Source organism: Abramis brama, assembly GCF_963993115.1.
Source record: "Abramis brama genome assembly, chromosome: 18".
Lineage (NCBI taxonomy): Eukaryota > Metazoa > Chordata > Actinopteri > Cypriniformes > Leuciscidae > Abramis > Abramis brama.
Genome location: NC_139980.1, coordinates 19,875,340 through 19,898,128, shown reverse-complemented (window position 1 = coordinate 19,898,128; position 22,789 = coordinate 19,875,340). Strand labels below are relative to the sequence as shown.

The window sequence follows — 22,789 nt, the reverse complement described above, 5'->3', positions numbered from 1 at the left end:
ATGAACCTTGCTTTGTAATTTCAGTTATTAAGTTAAAATTATATGATGCATTTCTTAAAAAAAAAAAAAAAAAAAATTACAATTGGCATGAATATGGAAGTTGCAATAGTCTTTCCTATTGTGACCCAAGTGAAACGACTTTTTGAACAAGAAAAAATGTGGGGCAGGATTTTGTCCATGGGGAATTGATTGGATGGTTGTGGTTTGCTATTGGTCGATCTCATGTGAGTGACAGGTTGCCCTGCCCTCGTGCCAGTAAACACATCATCATGAGAAGACATGATTATGCAAGATGGAGGGGAAGTTATTTTGATTAAAGATTAAGATGGTACATTAATTAAAAAGAAAATATGATGTACAATTGTACATTAAAATGTCAATTTTCATTTTATGGTAACTTAAACATACTAAAAGAACAGACAATAATGGAAAATGTATTTAAATTTGAAGTCTCACTAATTTCAGTTAATTACTACCCAAAACTCATGAACACTATAAAAAAAAAAAAAAAAAAAAACACTATGGGAAAAGATAATATGTGAAGCAGTATGAAGTACTAAATGTTCCAATGGTATGCCATATAAAATGTGCTATTTATCATTTCAAACCAATTTCTTATGAATCAATAAATAAAAGAAAAGCTATTGAAATGGCCTTAGTGTCACTTTAATGGATAAAAAATACCAAATGTAATATAATAAAACAAGTTTTGACATGTTCGTGACGATGTTATGACAAAATATACACAAAACTAGCTAGTTGCTGCCCCTTTAAAATACTATTATTTCGTAATAGGTTACAAAAACAATACGTGCGTCACCGAGCCCGTGCGTCATGGCGTCACTTCCTGTACCAACTGGCAGTTGCTGTTGTCGGAGCGCCATGTTATTTCAAACAAAAGAAACAACTCCACTTCGTAGCAGTTCATGACAGGCTGAAACACAATGGCGGAATATAACCTGCTTCTCAGCTTCTCATAAACCGGAGATTTTCATAATGCCTTTGTAAGTATGTCGACGGAGTTTAAGGACAAACGTGGTCGAAGCAAACGCGAGGTCTTGGGCCTTAAGTCACGAATCGGTTGAAAACTCGACACGCTGATAAAAGCGTGTAATGGTGTCGTTCAGTTGTTGAATTAGTCCACAATGTATTAATTTTGAAAGCAATCTTGTTGTCAGTATGCAGCTGTTAATGCGATAAAATGATCCCCACCCAATCAGATGCAGAGATTGCGCTCATGCTAAGCACGCCGGCTTGTATGCAAGTTATAGGTATTAAATATATTGCATACAAGAGTTGTTGAACTGTTCAGATATGTAGATCAGTAACGTTAGTGCACGTATTGCTGTAGGTCAGTGACTTTATACTAATACCCTTAAAGGGGGAGTTCGCACAGACGCGTTCAAGCGTACTAAACAAATGGGCGAAGCGGAACAGAACACAATGCATGGACCGTTTATTAAAGTTGAACTATTTTTATCTTGACATATGGTGTCTGTGGACGCTGAATGCGCGAGACCCTGGGAAAAAACGGACAGCCGTGACGCAATGGTCAGAGACACGTACGCGCATAATTAAACTTAAACGCGCCACGTGTGAACGGCGAAAAAACAACAGCAAGAAGCGCAATAAATACGATCTTTGTTAGTCAAAATATTTGCTCTACTACGAGCTGTTCTCTACTTTGGACTCAGAAAGCGTTTGTTTATATGGGAAGGTCTGCACTGAACTGGGTGCATGTGTGCTGTTGTTTTTGGTCACAGGAAAATACATAACCTGTAATATTTCTATTATGTAGCCTATTCTTTTGCAAAGAATTGATGAAATAAGATGTTCTCAAAGTAGTGCTGGCAACAATACATTTACATATTAAATGATAATGTGTGTAAAGGTAGCTGCTTAACTATCTTCCGTTGTGTTAAAGTCATGTTTATGAGAGTTGAACAAGAATGAACCAAAATGTGTTAATTACGAGTGGGAAACTCAGAATTTCTCTTAAGCCCGAGTTTCCAAGTTGGGGGGAGTGTCAGTTAGAAAATATGGGGCTTGCAATAGATGCAGCATCTGTATTGACAGTAAATTTGGTGAGATTAATGACATTTTATTCATACTCAATAGTATTTTGTACATCCTAAGTTGCATACAAAAACCGTCAGTATTTTACAATTACCATAGAATAATAAATTAGATGGTAACAATCTTGACATTAAAGTCCCTGTGAACCGGAAGTTGCAAACAACTTTTCTCCAGTGTTGACGTATTTCCAAGTGAAACGGAATATTGAACAGAGGGCAGGGTTTTACTTTAGCGCTCCTCCTCTCCATCTCTGCTTATAGCAGACTAACGGTTTGAGGGGAGTGGTTAAGCGTTTTCAACCCAAGCCGTCAAACTGACGTCGTCAGAGAAGGAATGCCATTCCAGACCGGAAGTAACTTTTCAGATTTTGATTAAAGATTACCGCGGCAAACAAGTTTTTTTCTGTGTTTTAACTTGCACGGATTAATTGTTCACCACAAGACTAGTAATATGTGCTAACAAAGTAAATGGGGTCAATTTTGATTTCATGTCGACTTTAAACATTTGGGTCAAGCTTGCATGTGTTTTTGGCACATTGTTTACTTACAGTATACTTACCGTTTCATTGTCTCTGTTTTAAATCCATATCTGAAGTGTCCTGCAGCGCGCAGCTACATGTGTCAAAACAAACTCCATGAGGCATCAGTGATAGTTTTTATTTCACCTCTAGAGGCCGCTCTCGTACTGTATAATGACAGCAGACCCTTCCCAGCAATGAACGCAACATGGAAAAACTATCAGTATGGATTTTTGCCGATAAATTGTGCTATCAATCGGTTATTGGTGCCGATTAGCCTTATATGATAAACCTATCAATTGGTTGACCTCTATAATATTTAACTATTCAATTTACAGCACCTTCATAAATCGAATTAAAACAAAGCAAAAACGTACCTGATGTGCATTCTTCATTTTGTAGAAGAAGAGTTAAAAAAAAAGAACTGAATGTTTTGTAGAAAAGGTACATCGTTATCTTCCTCCGACCTAAAGTGACTTGAACGCATGTGACGTCATAATTACGACTTCACAACTCATAATTTACATACGAACTTCCCCAGAGGACTGGAATGCACCATTAATCTTTAGCCAATTTTTTTTGACACAACAGTGGTCAGGTGATTGAAGGCTGAAATTTCATAACATGCAGAATTTCCAACAAAGATGCGAACGGCTCCTGTGACCACATTCTATACTACCACTATGTTTCTGTTAAATCTGACAATTAATGTTTGACTTTTTCACAGTCCAATTACCAATCAGGTGCAGACAGTACAGCAGACCCCAAAGCATTATGGGATCACGTCTCCTATCAGCTTGGCACCGCCTAAAGAGGCCGATCTGGTCCTTGCGCGGAAGCTGACAGAGACACTCCGACCCTTCGGCGTCTTTGAGGAGGAGATGGAGCTGCAGCGGAGGTAAATGAAACCTGCATCACTGAATCGCACATATATATGGACATTCATCATGACAGTTAGATCGTGATTGAGACCATCAACTGGCTCTTTAACAGTTACACAACTTTTTAAGTTAACTTCTTAAAACTAAATGCACTGTTCATCAAATCCATTGCTTTTATTTACTTTTTATAGACTTTATTTTAGGGATGCGCCGATACCGATCATTCTTTTTAATTGAAAGCTGATAATCGATAGCCTGGCAAGCCAGACCTACATCAAGATGTTAGGTCTGGAAACTCACCATAGACGCGGTTTAATCCGAGAGGCGGGATAAACGGCTGCCTTTCAAATTCCCTCTGCACGCAATAGGACAGCGCTTCAACCAACCAGAGCGTTTTCCCAACAGCGGAGCTTAGTTGATAGATTCAACTTTTGCCATATCTGGCCGGCAAAACGACGAACACATCTTCCTTTTTTTTAAGAATGACTTAAGTACCGTTCTTTGCTCTTTTCTCAAAGAAAAACTTAACTCCAAGTCCTCCAGAGTCGCGGCCAAAGCCGATTCGAAAGACCGTTGTTCTCCAGCAGCCGTCATTCTTTGTTTTCAAGTGGCAGCCGTCGCAACTCTGTCGTTATATGTTAAGCCCGCCCCCGCCTACTCTATACACGACGTGATTGGCCTGACCCAATTTAGGTTTTTGCAGCTAGAAGGTCTATTGAGAGTGCCTAGACCCACCTGGCTGCGAAATACATTTTGCTGCCGCTAGGGTGCGTCTAGATTTCTAGGCTAGATAATCGATGTATTGACCGATAAATCTAAATCCAAGTTTTTATATAATTTTTGAGAGCCTGATTACAAAAAATTCTCGCCATTAAAATCCATGTCCCAAACACACAATTATAATGATGTTCTCATTATAATTTTATGTAGCCTATATGACAGACACTTTGCACTTAACTGTATTTTCCTTTTTTGAAGTAATTCCAATCATATTTCAAGCAATTCAATACCGTCATGGCGAACAGTGCACATTTGAAGTGTCTCAGCTGAAGGAAATTTTTTTATTGGGATGATAACGATAACATTAAAAATGAACCTATATCGGCCGATACCGATATGGTGGCCGATATATCGTGCATCCCTGCTTTATTTTCTTCTATTTTAAAACAGTTGATGATTATCTAATCAAAATTACAAATTATGTTACAGTGATGAATACTTTAAAGATCTGAAATCAAATGCGTTTCTGATTTGTTTGTGTTTCTGTCAGCTCCATTGAACATATCAGTTTGCTTTCTCACGTCACTAGCTTTGAATTTGTAACTTTGCTTGCAAACAAATGCATTAAACATTTGGGTCAGGCTTGCGTGTACTACAAATGTTAGCGTCCTCAGCCTTGATGGCAAACATACTGCTGTTCTTTCTCTACTAAGGCAGCATATAGTCAACAAATTAATTACTTAATAATGATATGAAAACATGTATGGTAGTGTACTGTATTACCGTTTCAAACACATGCACCAACACGTGTCAAAACCATAGACTGTAAAAAAGATGGACAACACCCCTTCTCTCTCTTCCATTGATGAGAACTGAAGCCGCCAGTGTCCCGATATGGCGCTGACATATTGGAACTTGAGTCTGCGCAGTAGCGATCTCGGGACCAGACCTGCGCAGTAGTGAGCAGGAAGTAAAGCCGCGAAATCAACGCTCCGCCCTCACTCTCGCAGAATGCACTCAGGGAGAGTGCATTCTGCACACTTTTTTAAAAATTGATTGCAGTACGACAAGAGGCTTGTTAAAATAAAGTAAATACAATCTCCTCAGTCCTCTGAAGATCCCGAAAAAAAATGTCCGTTGGTGCTTCAGTGACTACTTCGCTCAGAGAACCTGTCAATCACAGCTGTCAATCATGACGTTACACCACCGCATCACGTAACTAACTAAAAACCAACTTATTTTTGAAACAGACACTTGAACTCACATACGCGTGATAAAAACGACAGCAAATGAAAGAAACCACCTTTGGAAAAAAGATATTTGAAGTGTAATTTAATTGTTTAGTTGGTCTCACGTCCCGTTGAATAACACAGGGAGGCGGGGCTTATGACCTATACTAGGACCAGTCACCGGGGGGGCGATCGAGACGTTTTCGCTTCACTTTTCAGGGCTTGTGTGGCACGCTTGGTCAAAACCATCTCCATGAGGCGTCAGTGATAGTTTATCACCTCTAGAGGTCGCTCTCGTACTGTATAATGCCAACGGACACTTCTCAGCAACAGACTCAACCCCGAAAAACTGTCAGTATGGATTTTTGCAGATAACAGATTATTCCATCAGTTATTGGCCAAAACTGGTCGACCTCTAGTAAAAAGAGCGGTATACTGTTAGCGAACATCACAACGCCACCCACACTGCTGAGAGTGCCGTTTAGATGAATATGTAAATATGTGCTGCATGCTTTCCTCTTAGTAACAAACACAACTGCTGTTTTCTCACCACTGTATTTTATTGTATGTATGGATATATTTGCACCAGCTCTGCAATTTGGCACTCCAGTAAAGTCGTCACATTTATTTATATAGCTCTTTATACAACAGATTGTTTAAAAGCAAGCAGCAATACAGTATTAAACATGGAAAAAACAGTGTCAGTGTCTCTGTCAATTAGAATTACAACTTCAATTTCTACTATAATGCAGCTCTCCAGTGTGTTCATGTTTTTACTCATGGATGTCTGACTTCGATGGACTGAACAGAAGAAATGAACCGTTGAAGAAGGTGGAGCTTCAGAGCACACCTGGCTATTACGTAATCGTCCCGGACCAACGGTAGTTCGAAGGTTTTCGATGGAGTAAACTTTTCTGGAAAGTTCGCTTTGGCAAGCTATTTCAAACTCCCAAAACTTAACTTAATTTTGAATTGATTTTGTTCTAAATAACGTCACACCAGTTCGTTCTTTCGATTTTGCTCTAATATCGGGGCCTTTACTTCCTGGAGGATGATGTCCCACTTAGCAACTGCCTTGTTAAAGAGAATTTTACAAAATGTTAAAGAGATTTTTACAAATTATTAAAATAATTTAAAAATAATATTGAAGGCACAGTAAAATTATATAAATTGTTGCCAATTGTAGCCAAGTTATGTTTTGTTTTAAAAAATTACAATAAGGACAAAATGAAGACAACTATGATATTTCCTTTTTTTATCAGTTTATATTAACTTCACACAGCACCAAGGGACGAGGATGGCAGCAAGTTTTCTTTTAATTAATAAAACAAGGATGCATTAAATTCTTTCAGACTTCATCAAAGACTCTCAAAAAACATGTATCATGGTTTCCATGACTGCTGAGAAATAAAATATATTAAAATAGAAGACTATTTCATAATATTACTGTTTTTAATATATTTTTCATCAAACAAATGCAGCCTATAAGCATAAGAGACTTCTTTCTAAAACGGTAAATCTTACTGCCCCAAACTTTTGAATGGTTGTGTGTTCACTTCCATAATTTCTTTCTTTTTATTGTTTATTTTTCTATCCAGTATACATTTCTCCATATCCATAAGTATGAAAATGTAGAGCATAGTCTTGACCCATCTTTTGGCTTCATCAAATTGCTGTTTAAACATGGTTCTTTTGCTCACAGAATCCTAGTGCTTGGGAAGTTAAATATGTTGGTTAAGTTGTGGATCCGTGAAGTCAGTGAGACGAAGGTAACTTGTCCTTTTAATTATGATAAATACATAAACTTCTGAATAACCGTTTGCAGATTCCAACTGTTACATATTTTCATATATTTACAGAATATTCCAGCATCAGTGATTGAAAGTGTTGGTGGAAAGATCTTCACATTTGGATCCTACAGGCTTGGAGTTCATACCAAGGGTAAGTTTTCATAGACCAGCATTAGATCCATACATGTACTTAACATAGTTTCCGTGTGTCTGAAATTTCTCATTCACTAACCTAATTGTTTAGGTGCTGATATTGATGCTCTCTGCGTTGCACCCCGACATGTGGAGAGAACAGACTTTTTCTCCTCGTTTTATGAGAAATTAAAGGAGCAGGAGGAAGTCAAAGACCTGAGGGTATGGAGCCTTTTGTGAATGTGTACATATCCTGTACGTCTTCTTCAATATCTGTGAGGCTTAACAATTGATATTTGCTTTTGCCTTCTAGGCAGTGGAGGAAGCATTTGTACCTGTGATAAAGCTGTCTTTTGATGGCATTGAGGTATTTTTTACGTCCTTGCATATACGACATCAAACAATAGTTCACACCAGAATTGAAATTATCATAATTTTTTGTCTCATGTCATTTTGTGTATGTTTTGAAATAAGTTGATATGTTTTTGGCAGATTGACATACTGTTTGCCCGACTGGCACTACAAACCATTCCAGAGAATCTGGATTTGCGAGATGATGGCTTGTTAAGGAACCTTGACATTCGCTGCATTCGGAGTTTGAATGGTAATTGGTTATAATTGATGAACCTTGTTAGGGCTGGGTATTGTCACTGATTTCACGTCTTGATTAATTAACGCGGTACGCTTTTAATTATCCTAAGCCCGAACTTAAAGCAACACTAAGGAACTTTTTTTACCTTAAAATAATGTTTCCAAAATCTTATCAGTGGTTCATCAAGTCGTAACGGGGTGAAAGGCACTTCTGGATTCGCTTTGCAGCCCTATATCTGGTATAACCACACTATGCAAGTTTGCGAAACCGGGTCGCGTTTCTGTAATTTCAGAAAACTACAAATTTGACTTGCTTTACGTCAAGCGTTACAATAGTCATTATTTAGTTTTTCTTCGTTTCTGATGTCGCAATACATCATACTTTCATGAAAGCATGCAACATACTCTATCTTGTCTGTGGGCATCGTTCATTCCAAAGCTGGTGTTGCATAAACAGCGAGCGTGCGTGCGACAGTAGGCTGCGGGCAGCAAAATGATTTACGACAGCGGTAATGGACAATTCCGCTTCCAACCTGTAGGGTGACCGAAGAGGAAAAGTTCCTTAGTGTTGCTTTAACGTGCAAATCAATAAAATCATGTAAAGTGACTTCCGTAAAATGGGACGTGCTTGATACTAAAAAGAGTTATTAAAAGCACAAAAGAGAACTTGAGCTTTTCCTCAGGCGGCTTTTTGTGCGCGCGCTCAGAGACTGAGCAGAACATGGACAAGCGGGAGTTTCGGCTGCGCATCTAAATGGTCTAATACATGCAAAAATGTTAAAATTACCAGCTTGGCGAGTATTCACTCAAATCCAGTCAAATTATGTCTTAAGTGAACGTAAACAGTTGGGAGAAAATAGAATGTGTATCAGTATATTTGATCTGTGCATTCGGTGTTAAAGAGACAGCAGCCTAATATTCCTGCTGCAGACTAATGTCAATAAAACAACAAAAGAGAGAAAATCTCTCACTGCTCTTGACTGAATAACTTTTGTAGCTTCAATAAGAATCAAAGCAAGTTTAATTTTTGCAGTGTAAATTTAAACTGTGATGGGCAACATCACAACTATGACAAGAAAAAACAAGTATACTTGAGCATTGTCCTTCTGAGGGTCTAATCGTCCTGTTTTTGGTTCGTTTACATGTCTGGTCAAATTACCATCATATGTAGGCTACGCACAATACAACGAGCGCATTTAGCCCAGCCCACAGCATTGTTTTGGATGTTCGGTAAGTTCCGTCATAAAAGCTGACCAGTCAGGTTGTGAACGTATCCCTTTGCCTTTAGGTTCGGTGATAAAAATGCCAATCTGAACGCTAAGCGGACCAGGACTGAATTATTTATTTTTTTGGTCCGGACCAAACAAACCGAACTACAAGTGTGAACTAAAAGATTGATCTTGGAATTCAAGAATCAATATCGGTTCACCAAAATGGAGCTTGATTACAATCCATTAATTGATATTGTCAACCCAGTCCTAAATCTTATATGCTTGTTTAATGAAGTTTTCCCCTGGTAATCTCAATATATGTACTTTGTTTGATTGTCTGATTTCTCAATGTGCTGACATACAGGTTGCAGAGTGACTGATGAGATTCTTCACCTGGTGCCCAACATTGAGAATTTCAGACTGACTCTTAGAGCCATCAAAATGTGGGCCAAGCGTGAGTAAAAACTTGTCTGTCAGCCTGAAATTGCATTTGGTTTGTGGAACATGCCACAAAAAACAAACCCTACAATGACCTGCTGTGTTTGTGGGTATTAGTGCAGTCAAAAAACCCCAGCAGTGCAGCATTGTGCCTCAGGAAATTTGTATGGCTTGCATTTGCTGCCTAGAACCCAGTGCACTCATGCTTAACCTAGTGAACAAATGACAGATTCTTGATTGGAACTTGGCCTTTAGAAATGCTTCATTGTGAAAAATTAGGGCTGCACGATTATGACAAAAATCATAATGGCCGATTATTCCCTTGAAATTATAATTGCGATTATTACTTACGATTATCAGAATTTATATATAAATATATATAAATAGATAATCAGATTTTTATATATATATATATAGCATATAGCATATTATAATACATGTTTACACAAAAATTAACACACACACAAATACAGTCCCCCTTTACTTAACATACACATAAATTGTAAGAATATGACTAATAGTAAAGATTAGGCCTATGCTAAAGCTATTAAATAGCAGTCCCAAACTAGTTTTTGTTAATACAATGTTGGTATGAGCCACCACAGTCATTTAAAAATATAATTAATATAATTATAATATAATTAATATAAAAAAACAAAAGGTGAAAATAAAGTGGCATTTTGGGGTTAATATGGAAATGACAGTTACCATGGTGAATACACAATATTAACAAGAACAGTTAATGAAACATGGAAACTGCTCTTGGTAAATAGAATGAAAATCATACCTGCATGCAAATCCTTCTCAGCTAACACACAACATACCGGTAATGTGATTTATTGGTATTTTACTCTTATTTCGTGTAATTTACAATGTAACGACGTTGCATGCTCGTAGTTTCTTTTACACTTTATATACAATGAAGCGACACAGCGCGCGCCGCATTTGCGCGTGCAATTGAAAAGTGCGCACTACGAGCACAGTAACGACTGACAGGACAGGAAAGTCTGTATTTCTGAGGTGAAAGACTTTATTTCAGCGTACATTTACGTCACTGCCTGGTAGTTCCTATTGTGCTGGGTTTTCTTAAGTAGTCGTGATTCACCTCTCATAACATAACATGCTCTAAACAACACGCACGCAGAGTGGATTTTCTTTTGTAATCGCGGCTTTGAACGATTACGTAATCGTGGCACCCATAATCGTAATCGCGATTAGAAATTCGATTAATTGTGCAGCCCTAAGGCCAATTCATTTATGAAGTTGATTTGGAGGTTTACTGTACAAAATTAAGAAATAAATGACATTATTTGAAACTCCTACAGGCCATAATATCTACTCGAATATCCTTGGTTTTCTCGGGGGAGTATCGTGGGCCATGCTGGTGGCAAGAACCTGCCAGCTCTACCCCAATGCTGTGGCTTCCACCCTGGTCCACAAGTTCTTCTTGGTTTTCTCAAAGTGGTGAGTTCCTACAACAGATAATGACATAACACAGAATCTGAACTTTTGGTCTTTGCTTTCAGAGAGCCGTTCTCTTCAATTTCATTAATTCCTTATTTTTCTTCCTGGGTGGTGTTTTCAGGGAATGGCCAAACCCTGTCCTTCTGAAGCAGCCTGAAGACTGTAATCTCAACCTCCCAGTCTGGGATCCCAGAGTACTGTCTTTATTTATTCATTTATTTATTCATTCATTTATCTGACTTTATGTATTCATTTATTTGAATTGCAACTTTACTAAACTGTTAAAGGATGTAAACATTTGTGGAAATGTGAAAGTGATTTTGAATCGAATAGTGACCAAGAATCAATTTGAATTGAATCGTGAGGTACCAAAAGATTCCTACCCCTATTCAAAAGGTTGTTAATTTGTCAGGTGGCTCAGTACACATAAAGCAAGCAATGTTTTGAGAGCACCACAGATTAGGATCAAGCGACTATTAAAATGCCTTGATTACTTGCCTGCGTCATGATAAAGGTAGTGAGTATGAAAATCACACAGTCAGGGAATGTATTCATCTAATAAAAGCACATTAAAAATCAGCACATTTTTCATGGTGCTGGTTAATTTTATATATATATATATATATATATATATATATATATCAAAATAATATTGAAAAAATTGTAATTGAGAATATTGCTCTCATTGCATGTATTAAATCCTTTTTAACCCACACATAATCAGAAACAAAATTCATTTAGCATATCATTTACTAAAAGCTACAGTGATTTTTCTGTACCATCTCAAATTCTTCACTTTAAAATCTTTTTTTTCTTTTTTTTCTCAGGTAACTCCGAGTGACCGGTACCACCTCATGCCAATCATCACGCCAGCTTACCCTCAACAAAATTCCACTTACAATGTCTCAGCATCTACTCGGGCCATCATGGTGGAAGAGTTCAAGCGGGGTCAGTCTCATTTCTGAAGATCCCTAGAAACACATTCTGGTAGAATAAAGAAGCGTGCTTTGAAAAGTGAAAATGTCAACATTTTCTCACCATCATGTTATTCTATATCTGTATGATTTTACAGATATAGAAAATCAACCCCCCCCCCCCCCCCCCCACAAGCACCAAGAGTATTACATATAACCTGTGTGCTATATTCAAGTTTCTTGAAGCTTTCTTTGAGGAACTGGCCAAAATTTAAGTTTAAATTCACTGAAAAGCTTCCCTTCTGCAGCAGCTCTTAAATCTAATTTGTGTTTAAGTACATTCAAATATGGATTCGGGTCGTCAAAAAAGGAATGTAGCACACAATTTGAATGGACTACTTTTTTGTTTGTCCTTGACAGTGTGTTTAACATCCCCTTTTGTGTTCTACTGCTAAAAAGAAAGTCATGCAGATTTGGAATAACAGATTTTTTTTTTTTTTGATTTTTTTGTTTTGTTTGGGTGAGCGATTCCTATTAAGCTGAAGATACCGTGCAAGGCTATTGTGCCACTGTTTGATTCACATTCCGATTGTTTAACTCCTCACAGGTCTTGCTATCACGGATGAAATATTGCAGAATAAAGCAGATTGGTCCAAACTATTTGAAGCACCAAACTTCTTTCAGAAATACAAGTATGTATTAAGCTGCATATCCTGTTGGACACTCATGGTGAGATTTAATCATTTCAATAAAGATTTATTTCTCAAAACTGCACTCACACACATTCATAGCCCTTTCACAAGTACCACCTTATGTAATCGGTGTCATCAATTTGAAATAAAAGCAGAATTTTGCATATTATCAGTTTATTTATATGAGTTCAACACAATGGCTTTTGACACGTCAACGTTTTTGATAAAATAAAATGTGTAATAGTCCTGCTTAACAAATTACTACTGTAGAGCATGCCTGAAATGTAAGTAACACTTTTGAGATGGTTACAATTTATATTTTTCAAAGGTAGGTATTTCAGTTTAATGTGGTTTTCTTGTGCTATTAATTTGTGTACAATTCAAAAATAAAATGTTTTAGTTCACAATTCGTACAATGTATTTCTTGTTAGTCTGTGTTTTCATAGTGTTCCTAATTTTCAATTTTAACTTTTTTTTTCTTTTCAATTTCGTCAATGTTTAGCATTTAGTCTGTTTTTGTTCATTTTTAGATTAAATTCATTGTTACGACTTTAAGTCAGTAGGTGTGTTTGACTCGAAGCAACACTGCTCAGACCGATCAGTGTATGATATCAGAGCACCGCAAGAGCGATTCGAAAGCAGTCTTCTCTGTAATTGCTTTCATGCATTCACCGATCGGTCCACACAGTGCCGCCTCAAGTCAAACACACCTAATATTTCAGTCAAAGGATACAGAAGTCTGACTGAAGGAATAAAACTGATATTTTCTATCAGTAATGTAGGTTTAATACAGCTCATTGCTTTGCCATGTTAATTGAAGATCCATTGTGCTTGAAAGTTGATGAAGCTCAATTTTGGGGGCTTTTAGTGGGTAGTTTTTTTTTTTTTTTTTAGCTAATTTAAGATCATTTTAAATGTTTCGGATGCTCCTTCACTTTCCGACACAAGTCTTCCCACCCCACATGAGGATGCAGCGACTGCATGCAGTTCATTGTGGTGCTCAATTCATAATCACCATTATTTTGTACAATGTAGCAATTAGCTGGTTTCAAAGAATGAATTAAAAATGATTTACAGCATCTCATTCTTTTCTGTCCAGATAAGCCCCTATACATACATAGTCAGAGTGGGGGAAAATGGCCAAAGTGTGGTGCTCTGCAGAACAATACAGATAAATACATAAAGGATAAATTGTGAACGTTTTAAGCTGCTATAAACTTTTAAGTTGCGGTCAAAATATAGGTTATCTTGCTTTTGCTTTGGTACTTAGATTAATCTATAAGATATGGGGAGCCATTCCACTGAAAAATCTTTTCTTTTTTTTTCTTTTTTTTTAAACAATAGAATAATCTGAAAGAGTTTGTACACTTCTATTCTATTAGACCATCTATTCAAATGGCAAGTAAACCGTGTTGAGTCACTTTGGTTAAATAAAATGCAGTTTTGCTTCAAATAAATGTATCTTGTGAATGTATGAATTGGTAAACGGGATGAAAAATGTTAAGAATGTTATAGTTTGTCTGAAATAATTGATTATCATAAGAGGACTAGATCTTTTCATGATGCTAATTAACTGTAAAAAGTGCCATGAATCTGCTGTTAAAGATAAAGCGTTTTAGTGTGTGGCTGGATATGATAAGGGTGATCCCCGCTGTCTTGAATGAAGTTCATAAAGATATTTTTGTCTTTGGAGAGAGGTGTAACAGTACATTTTCAGTGAGATGGGGGCGGGACGGCCCTGTAAGTTTTGCCGGGTTTGATTGAACAGCTATAGTCTAAAGGATGTAATGGCATTGTTCTGTCTTTTATGTCCCAAGGCATTATATAGTGTTGCTAGCAAGTGCACAGACAGAGAAGCAGCACTTAGAGTGGTGAGTACAGCTTACCGTCTTCATCCAGCACTGTCACATGCTTAATCGGACCGATGTTCTGCTCAAATCCCCTGCATCTGTTTAAAAAAATGTGGTGGAATTGGACTAAATATACTGTTTGCCTGACAGGGTGGGCCTCGTGGAATCAAAGATCCGAATCCTGGTGGGAAACCTGGAGAAGAACGAGTTTATCACACTCGCCCATGTGAATCCACAGTCATTCCCGGGACTAAAAGAGGGAGCTGACAAGTGAGTTTAAGATGCTTTTAAAGGCTTAAAACCGACCTAAGAATAGTCAATAGTCCCATTCACAGTCTTTACTCGCTCTTTCCTTTGTGTCCGTACAGGGAGGAGTTCAGCACAATGTGGGTAATAGGTATTGTGTTCAAAAAAATGGAGGGATCAGAAAATCTCAACGTGGACCTGACGTTTGATATCCAGTCCTTCACTGACACAGGTAAGACTTCTGTCTGTTGGCAGTTTTAAAGAACACACTTGAAGAGTCGACTTTGCTTTTGTTGTTTTTTTTCTGGATGTTTTCTAGTAATCAACATGTGTTCTTTGAATGGCTGTAGTTTACCGACAGGCGATCACTAGTAAAATGTTTGAGCAAGATATGAAAATCACAGCCATGCATGTGAAGAGGAAACAACTGCATCAACTACTTCCTAAAGTCGCCATTCAAAGGGGCAAGAGAAAGGCAAGTGTTCATGTGTATCTTTGCAAAACATGATAGACAATTGCTTAGAATTGAGATTAAAATGCATGTGCTACACTTTAGCAATTTATGTTGTTTTCATAAGTTTTTGAATTGCAACAAAAGGGTAGTGTATCCAAGTAATAACAGGTGAATTCAGGTTGATTGGGACACTCTTCCCCAGTCATCTCAATGGCAAAAAGTGAACCAACAAACACAAATTCACCCTATGGTTTCAAGGTGTATGAAATGTATGTTTAATGGTTATTTTTCTAATATTTTTTTGAACATTTTTCAAGGTAAGTGTTTTTTTCTTCCTCATATTATAAATTAAACCTGTTCTAGAGGTTTTGTTATTTGACATTGTGAAATTCAATGACACAATCATGTGAGGGTCTATAGGGGTCATTCTTATGGTATAATTTCATGCTTTATAGTTTTCTTGGCCTTAAGATGGCTTCTTGCACAATTTGTTACACCACTGTGACTTGGATTTGTTGGATCAAAGCCTCAAAAATTGTTAGTTTATTATTTTTTCTTTCTTCTAGAGCATCTAAGATATTTAACTACCCTTAGTTATTTGATTACAGACTATTATGTATGTAACTGTTACTGAGGGAAAAAAATACATTTTAATTAATTTTACAGTATGCAGTTTTTTGTGACACTAGTGGCACCTAATGGAATTACAAAAATAAAGTATTATGTTTCTCACTCAACAGTGATGTACTATTTTTTTGTTTTTGTTTTGTTAACTGTGTCTTGTTCTCATTTCCTTTTTCCTATAGCATTCGTCTGATGGCATTCGTGTGATGAATGACGGCAGTCTCGACCTATCGGTTGACAGTGACAACAGCATGTCAGTGCCCTCCCCCACAGGCCCTTCAGCTGCCAAGAGCGCCCGTGCCTCCAGCCCTCAGGGGTATAAAATCTAAATATTTTCACCTGCTTCTCTAACATCATTTGTCTGACTTTGTAACTCTTGTCTTTTGGGAACACCTGTACACATGCTTTTTTCGTTCTTTTTTTCTAATCTCTCCTCTTCCCTCCCTGACCATAGTTCCACTGGGATGGCCACAAACAACTCAGATTTGCAGGGAAAAACGGACACTTCAAGTGGAAGCCCGCTCCTGGCTGGTGGTATGTCTATTGGGATCTTAACTCTATACAGCTTACTGTATTATATTTGATACAGACATTAAGGCGTCTAAATTATCAACATGGTCAACTTCGCTGAAAAACATACTACATACAAATCTACATTTCAAGATGAACACTTACTGGACTGAAGCAGCTTAGGTTTACTTGATTATCTGTACATCATTTGTTTTAGAGGAATCATGTTAAAATGTAAGTATTAAATATGATGCATCAGGCTTTTGAGGAACGTTTATTTGTACATCTCTGTAATCACAGAGTATCACAAATGTATTGCATTTCATTAAGTGTTCCCCCGAACAATAAACATGTTTAAATAGGCTGATATACTGTTATAAAGATCTCAGTGTTACGATACTGGAATTTCTAACTTCGATACAATACCTTGAAAAATATTGATATTCGATCGATACCATTTTTTATAGATATTTGTATTTTTTTCTCTTATTTTTTTTTATAATATGGGTAATTTTGTTGTAATAGTTGTCACAGCACAGGGAGGTTTTATTTGAAATTACTATTGAACTAAATTTATAAGAAAAAAAAGACCAAATAAACAAATTGCAAACCATAGCACAAATAAATACAATTGAATATAGAGACAAATTAAATAAACACTGCTTTAAAGGGATAGTTCGCTCAAGAACTTAAATGGTCATTTATTCACCCTCAAGTTGTTCCAAACCAGCATGAGGTTCGTTCTTCTGTTGAACGCAAATATACAAAAAAGAATGTTGGTAACCAGACAGTTTCTGGTCCCCATTGACTTCCGTAGTATTTTTTTTTCTTCTGTATTATGGAAGTCAATGGGAACCAGCAACTGTTTGGTTACCAACATTCTAATATCGTATTTAATGTTTAGCAGAAGTAAAAAATTCAGGTTTATTATACAGGTTTGGAACAATTTGAGGGTGAATACATTATTTTTTTTTTATTTATTTTTTTTCTGAACTATCCCTTTAAGTTTTTTCAGGTGAGTCTTTGTAAAAATTAAATACACATTAATCAATCAATTAAAGTTACAAAAGTTATTCAGTAAAGAGCAGCGAGTGCATGCAATTTACTGTTACACATGCATTTTTTCTTAATGATTTACATTCCAAAACTGACTGTATTTGTTTTTATTGAGCTGTTTAAGTGCAATAAGCCACTAAAAGAACTAAATTTGGTACACTATATCATACTGTTTACATAAAAGCCGGGTATTATGTATGATACTCAACAAAACCTTTTACTCAAAAAGACTTTTTAAAGTTTTTTTTTAAATCTTTTAATTTCATGTCAGTCTTTGCAGTGTTAATGTCACCTTTAAAGTTGCCATTTTTATTTTGTTTTGTCATTGATTGAATAGTCCACCCAGTGAAAATGGTCATTTGGTCTCATTCACTAATAATTGCGTGGATTATTACGTTTTTGAACGCATAGGAGAACTTCTCACGAAAAATCTCCACCTAATTCATAACACGTTCGTACACACGAGTTTGTTCTTAACATCGTTCTGATGTTAGTGAATTTGGAGTATTCTAAATCAGTGGCTGCGTGAACGAGATAGGTCTGACTGCAGAACCATACGTCATAGCAGTGTGAGGACGACAGCGCCAGCCCAACAGTCTGGTGCCGGAAGTGGATACCATACATATCCACCTTACATATACCATACCTAAACCTACCCATCTCCACCCCCTGACCCCTAAACCTACCCATCTCCACCCCCCGATCCCTAAACCTACCCCTAAACCTACCCATCTCCACCCCTTAGATGCTTTTACCCCGCCCACTTCCGGCATCAGACTGTTAGGCTGGCGCTGTCGTCCTCACACTGCTATGACGTATGGTTCTGCGGTTCTGCAGTTGGTTATTATTGGCGTGAACGAGGTTAGTCATTTGCATAAGACACGCCCAAACCATCTCCATATAAGGGCTTTCCGCACACCATTTCCTTATAGCCCTTCGTCACGCTTGTCAAACACGCCACTGTTTGCAGACGCGCTCTCGCCCGATCCTTGATCCATTCTCACCCGTTTAAACACAGTAAACATCTTTTATGCAGACCCAGATTACAGACCTCTCATTAGCCAGCTGTACATACGCGTATATCTGTGCTATTCAGAAAAATCTCGCAGCTGAAGCTATAATGCAGCTTTTCTTACTCTAACTGTATATGATGGAATGTATTTAAGATGAATTTAAACTATTTAATAATTAATACAATTAATGCAATATACTGCAATATAATTATAGTTGTGTTAGGATAAAATATCTTAACACTATTATAGGCCGTACAGAGTATGTGCTTTTTCCGTACGTGTGGTTTCAATTGTTCCTGTTTTTTTTGTAAATTGTGCGTACGCTTACTTGGTGAAAGAGACCCATTTTCTTCATCATCGTTCCAAACCTGTATGACTTGCTTTATTCCATAGAACAAAAAAAAGTTATGTTTTGAAGGATGTTCTTGCTGCTTTTTCCCCTTTTTTTTATTTTATATTAAAGCACCATAAGTAATCCATATTCAAGTTTGCTTCACCCGTATTTTCATAGGACAGAAATCAAACCTGCGTGACATACCAAATGGAAAACGACTTAAATATAACTAGAGAAAAGAGCAGCTTGAATATTCTTCAAAATCTTTGCTTTTTTACTCCGAAAAAAGAGAGTCATTTGGGTTTGGAACAACATGAGGGTGAGTAAATGATGACAGACTTTTGGATAATTTGTTTTCAATACTACTACTGATTCGTTTTTGTATTGATCATAGCAGTGGATGGATCTAAACCCGATAATGTTGGGACCTCCAGCAGCAACGCCCCGCGTAAGGGGGCAGCTACACTGAAGAGGCCTGCCTCACCCCTTCAGCAAGACTTGGAGAAGAAAGCCAAAGTGGACAGTGTCCAACAGGACCCTCATCCTAGTCCATGTTTATCTGCTAGCCCTGCCAGTAAGAGACCTGCCTCACCCCTCGAGAATGAGATGTCCAAGAAAGCCAAAGTAGAGGATGTAAGTCAACGCTCTTTCATCTGTGTTGAACCCTCCATAAATGTTATGTATAAAGTGATCTGAAAAGCCTAATTAAATCCTGCTCTTCCAGTTCTCAACCGCAGAAGCAAAGTCAGGTGAAGCTGATGACCATGTTGATGCGGATCCAGCGGTAAAGGCTGTTTGTTCTTACTTTGTTACAAAAGTGCCAACATTTTTTATCTCCATTCTATCGCCCGAACTTGAAGAGGCAGCTCTTTTATCTTTGTTTTTTTCTTATGCAGAGCATTGAAGTGGTTCCTTCAGATGGTGAATTGAAAACGGACACAGAATTAACGGTAAACTAATCATAAAAACAGGGTATGCTTGTTATAAACACAAATGGAGTGAATACATGAGAACTTAAATGCTGATGTTAGTTCCTGTCATTCTCAGGTGGTGGAAACCGCAGAGAAGATGCCGCTTTCCCAGGTTAGGACATGTCCAGTTGATTATTACATAAGAAGATTATTACATAATAATAATCCTTCCACCATGTCCACGACTCGAGTCATTTATCTGTTCTCACTGAAAGCTTAAAGCTCCACAAAGCACCAGCCAATCAAATCTTCAAATCTTTATGCATTAATATACCCATAAGGGTTATGATGTACACTACCATTCAAAAGTTTAAGTCAGTACTATTTATTTATTTTTTTGAAAACTTTTACTCCGCAAGGATGGATTAAATTGATCAATTGAAAGTAAAAACAATGTAAGCAGCACGGTACATTATTGATAATGTTTCTTGAGCAGTATATTAGACTGATTTCTGAAGCTTTTGACACTGAATGTAATGATGCTGAAAATCAGCTTTAAATTACATTTTAAAATGTTATAATAGAAAATAGTTATTTTACATTGTAATAAATTTCTGTTTCACTGTATTTTTGATCAAATAAATTTAGCCTTGGTGAGCATAAGAGACTACTTATTAAAAATATATATTCTCACCAGCATCAACCTTTTGAACAGTTGTGTAACAGTAGTTAATTGTGATTGTAGGCAAGTAAAAGTCAGGCCATTTTTAAAGAGCTTTTAAAATAACATGCTACAATATTAAAGGAGAACTCCGGTCAATTTTAACATTGAGCTAATTTTTTTGTAAATTTGGAGTGCTGTCAATACAGAGAACAATGACAAAAATTGGTGTTGTCTACACCGTGTTATTCTCTTTTTAAAATTTGCACCCTGTTGACTTCAATGGGGCAAGTTTTAAACCTGATTTTAGCTTTTACTACTTGGGTCGAAGTCCAAAGTAGTCGATTGTCGAGTTCACGCGCGTGATCCTATGCGCGTGAACTCGACTACTTTGGACTTCGACCGAAAACAGGATGTAAATACAGGTATTTGTGCTGGCTGAATTAACATCACTTTTATTCATATCTTTCACATCTACTGCAGTCAGATTCACCCGTGTTCACTCTGAAGGAATAATCTAACATGGCTGTGCACTTGTAATGACACATCAAGGATGTTAAGAGGCTAAAAGCAGGTTTAAAACTTGCCCCATTGAAATCAACAGGGTGCAAATTTTAAAAAGAGGATAACACGGTGTAGGCAACACCGATTTTAGTCGTTGTTCTCTGTATTGACAGCACTCCAAATTTACAAAAAAAATGAGCTCAATGTTAAAATTGGCCGGAGTTCTCCTTTAATAAGTTATCTGAAAATTATTACATCAGTATCTGAGATGTCTGAAGAACTAAAGCTAGTATTTAGTATATAATTGTGTATAAAGTTGTGTAAATAGTCTTCTGTAGAGCTAAATAGAAATTTCAGTAACACTTTATTTTAAGGTGACGTAGTTACACGTTCCTACATGTACTTACTATAGTAATAACAGTAAATTATGTATAATTAACCTTACTAAACCAAACCATAACCGTAACTATAGTAAGTACATGTAGTTAATATGACAGTACTTATTTAAGCAAGTACTGTCACCTTAAAATAAAGTGTAACCGAAAGTTCAAGTGCTCAATGAACAAATGGATTGTTATGCACTACAGTGGATAAATGTATTTTCAATTATGGAAAGCAATCTACAAAAACATACTTGGGGACACTTTTATTTAGGTAATTAAGTCATATTCTTTTTTTTTTGGAGTGATGGGATTTCACTTTCACTGCTCAGGGAAATGCAAAGTAAAACTAATCACCATGTTGAAGACACGGATAAAACTTTTATCTTAGAAGAGATGAGATTACTTGTCAGTTTGTTACTTTGACACTTTAGGCCTGTTTACACCAAGGACAATAAAGATACAGTTCTAAAAATCATTCCAAATACAGTATAAAAGAATAGCAGAGTCGGTAACGGTAATGACACAGAGAAACGATATTGTTGGAATCACTTTCAGAATGATTTTATCCAGCTGATGTACAACAAAAACAGTGACAGCCAATCAGAACCCATTCCGCTTTAAAGAGCTCGAGCATTTAAAGCGACAGACGACAAACCTTCAGCGTGTGCTTCAAATAAACAATGATGTTGTGCATTGGTGTGGACGCTAATATAGTTATAGTTATCCGTATGGTTCTTGTTCATGGTGCGAACAGGGCCTTTACACTGATTCCAATCCGTTTCACTGACAATCTATCCTTTTTAATGTTCCACAGAAAATATCCCACACCGATCTGTCGGACGTCCAGATCCTCCCGTCCAACCCCATCGCAGTGGTCAAGAACTCCATCAAGCTGAGGCTTAGCAGGTAGAAGCAGCCCAGTCTCGTGCTCAGGAGGTGAACGTACCCTCGGTTCCAGCCCATGTGCAACACGGCTCTCCACAAGGGGGCAGCTCTGTTCTTCCACAAACTCCCTGTGCGCTCTCTCTCTCTCTCTCTCTCTCTCTCTCTCTCTCTCTCTCTCTCTCTCTCTCTCTCTCTCTCTCTCTCTCTCTCTCTCTCTCTCTCTCTCTCTCTCTCTCTCTCTCTCTCTCTCTCTCTCTCTACTGCAAAAAAAGATGTCATACACAAAAACCTCAATGTGATTCAATGTGTTTGTGTGATTTTGGTGCACATGCTTTGTAAATCCGTTCATATCCTTCTGTTTTGACCCGAAAGACAGTGACGCTTTGCTTTTTTTCTTATTCTTTTTCTTTTTTTTTCTTTTGTAAATCAATAAAGAGGCATGTAATTATATTCCAGGGTACAGTTGGTCTATTGGAGACCGATCCACCATATTGTACAGAGCTGAAGGTGTAGATGTCGGTGGAGATGCAATGAATGGACATGAACAAATGACAGTTACTAATCTGACAGCGGAGGACATGGCTAGCTCATCCAGATGATTGGAGCTCACTAATACAGCTGTAATTTAACCAAATCAGTCTGAGATTAGTGTAAACACCATCGTTTTGCTCCGCCGTCTTAGCTGGGCATTAATTATGGGTGT

At 37.3% G+C, this 22,789-nt stretch overlaps 1 protein-coding gene across 3 annotated transcripts; it reads left to right on the top strand.

The window, feature by feature from the left end:
- Window positions 1-834: 834 nt before the first annotated feature.
- papola (poly(A) polymerase alpha) lies at window positions 835-22,331 on the top strand (the record flags this gene model as incomplete). Of its 3 annotated transcripts, none has more annotated exons than XM_084091926.1 (23): window positions 835-1,004; window positions 3,321-3,491; window positions 7,126-7,192; window positions 7,283-7,364; window positions 7,458-7,567; window positions 7,659-7,712; window positions 7,838-7,949; window positions 9,512-9,601; window positions 10,911-11,049; window positions 11,171-11,243; window positions 11,877-11,997; window positions 12,571-12,655; window positions 14,473-14,526; window positions 14,656-14,775; window positions 14,874-14,983; window positions 15,102-15,226; window positions 16,012-16,145; window positions 16,284-16,363; window positions 19,140-19,375; window positions 19,467-19,526; window positions 19,639-19,692; window positions 19,790-19,825; window positions 22,016-22,331. In XM_084091926.1, exons 1-23 carry the CDS (start codon window positions 997-999, stop codon window positions 22,109-22,111), a joined length of 2,217 nt encoding a protein of 738 aa, XP_083948052.1. In that variant the 5' UTR covers window positions 835-996. The 3 variants fall into 3 exon arrangements, with proteins under 3 accessions (XP_083948052.1, XP_083948051.1, XP_083948053.1); XM_084091925.1 differs by having other exon boundaries at window positions 19,137-19,375; XM_084091927.1 differs by lacking the exons at window positions 11,171-11,243; window positions 11,877-11,997; window positions 12,571-12,655; ... (9 more) ...; window positions 19,790-19,825; window positions 22,016-22,331 and having other exon boundaries at window positions 10,911-11,053.
- Window positions 22,332-22,789: the final 458 nt, after the last annotated feature.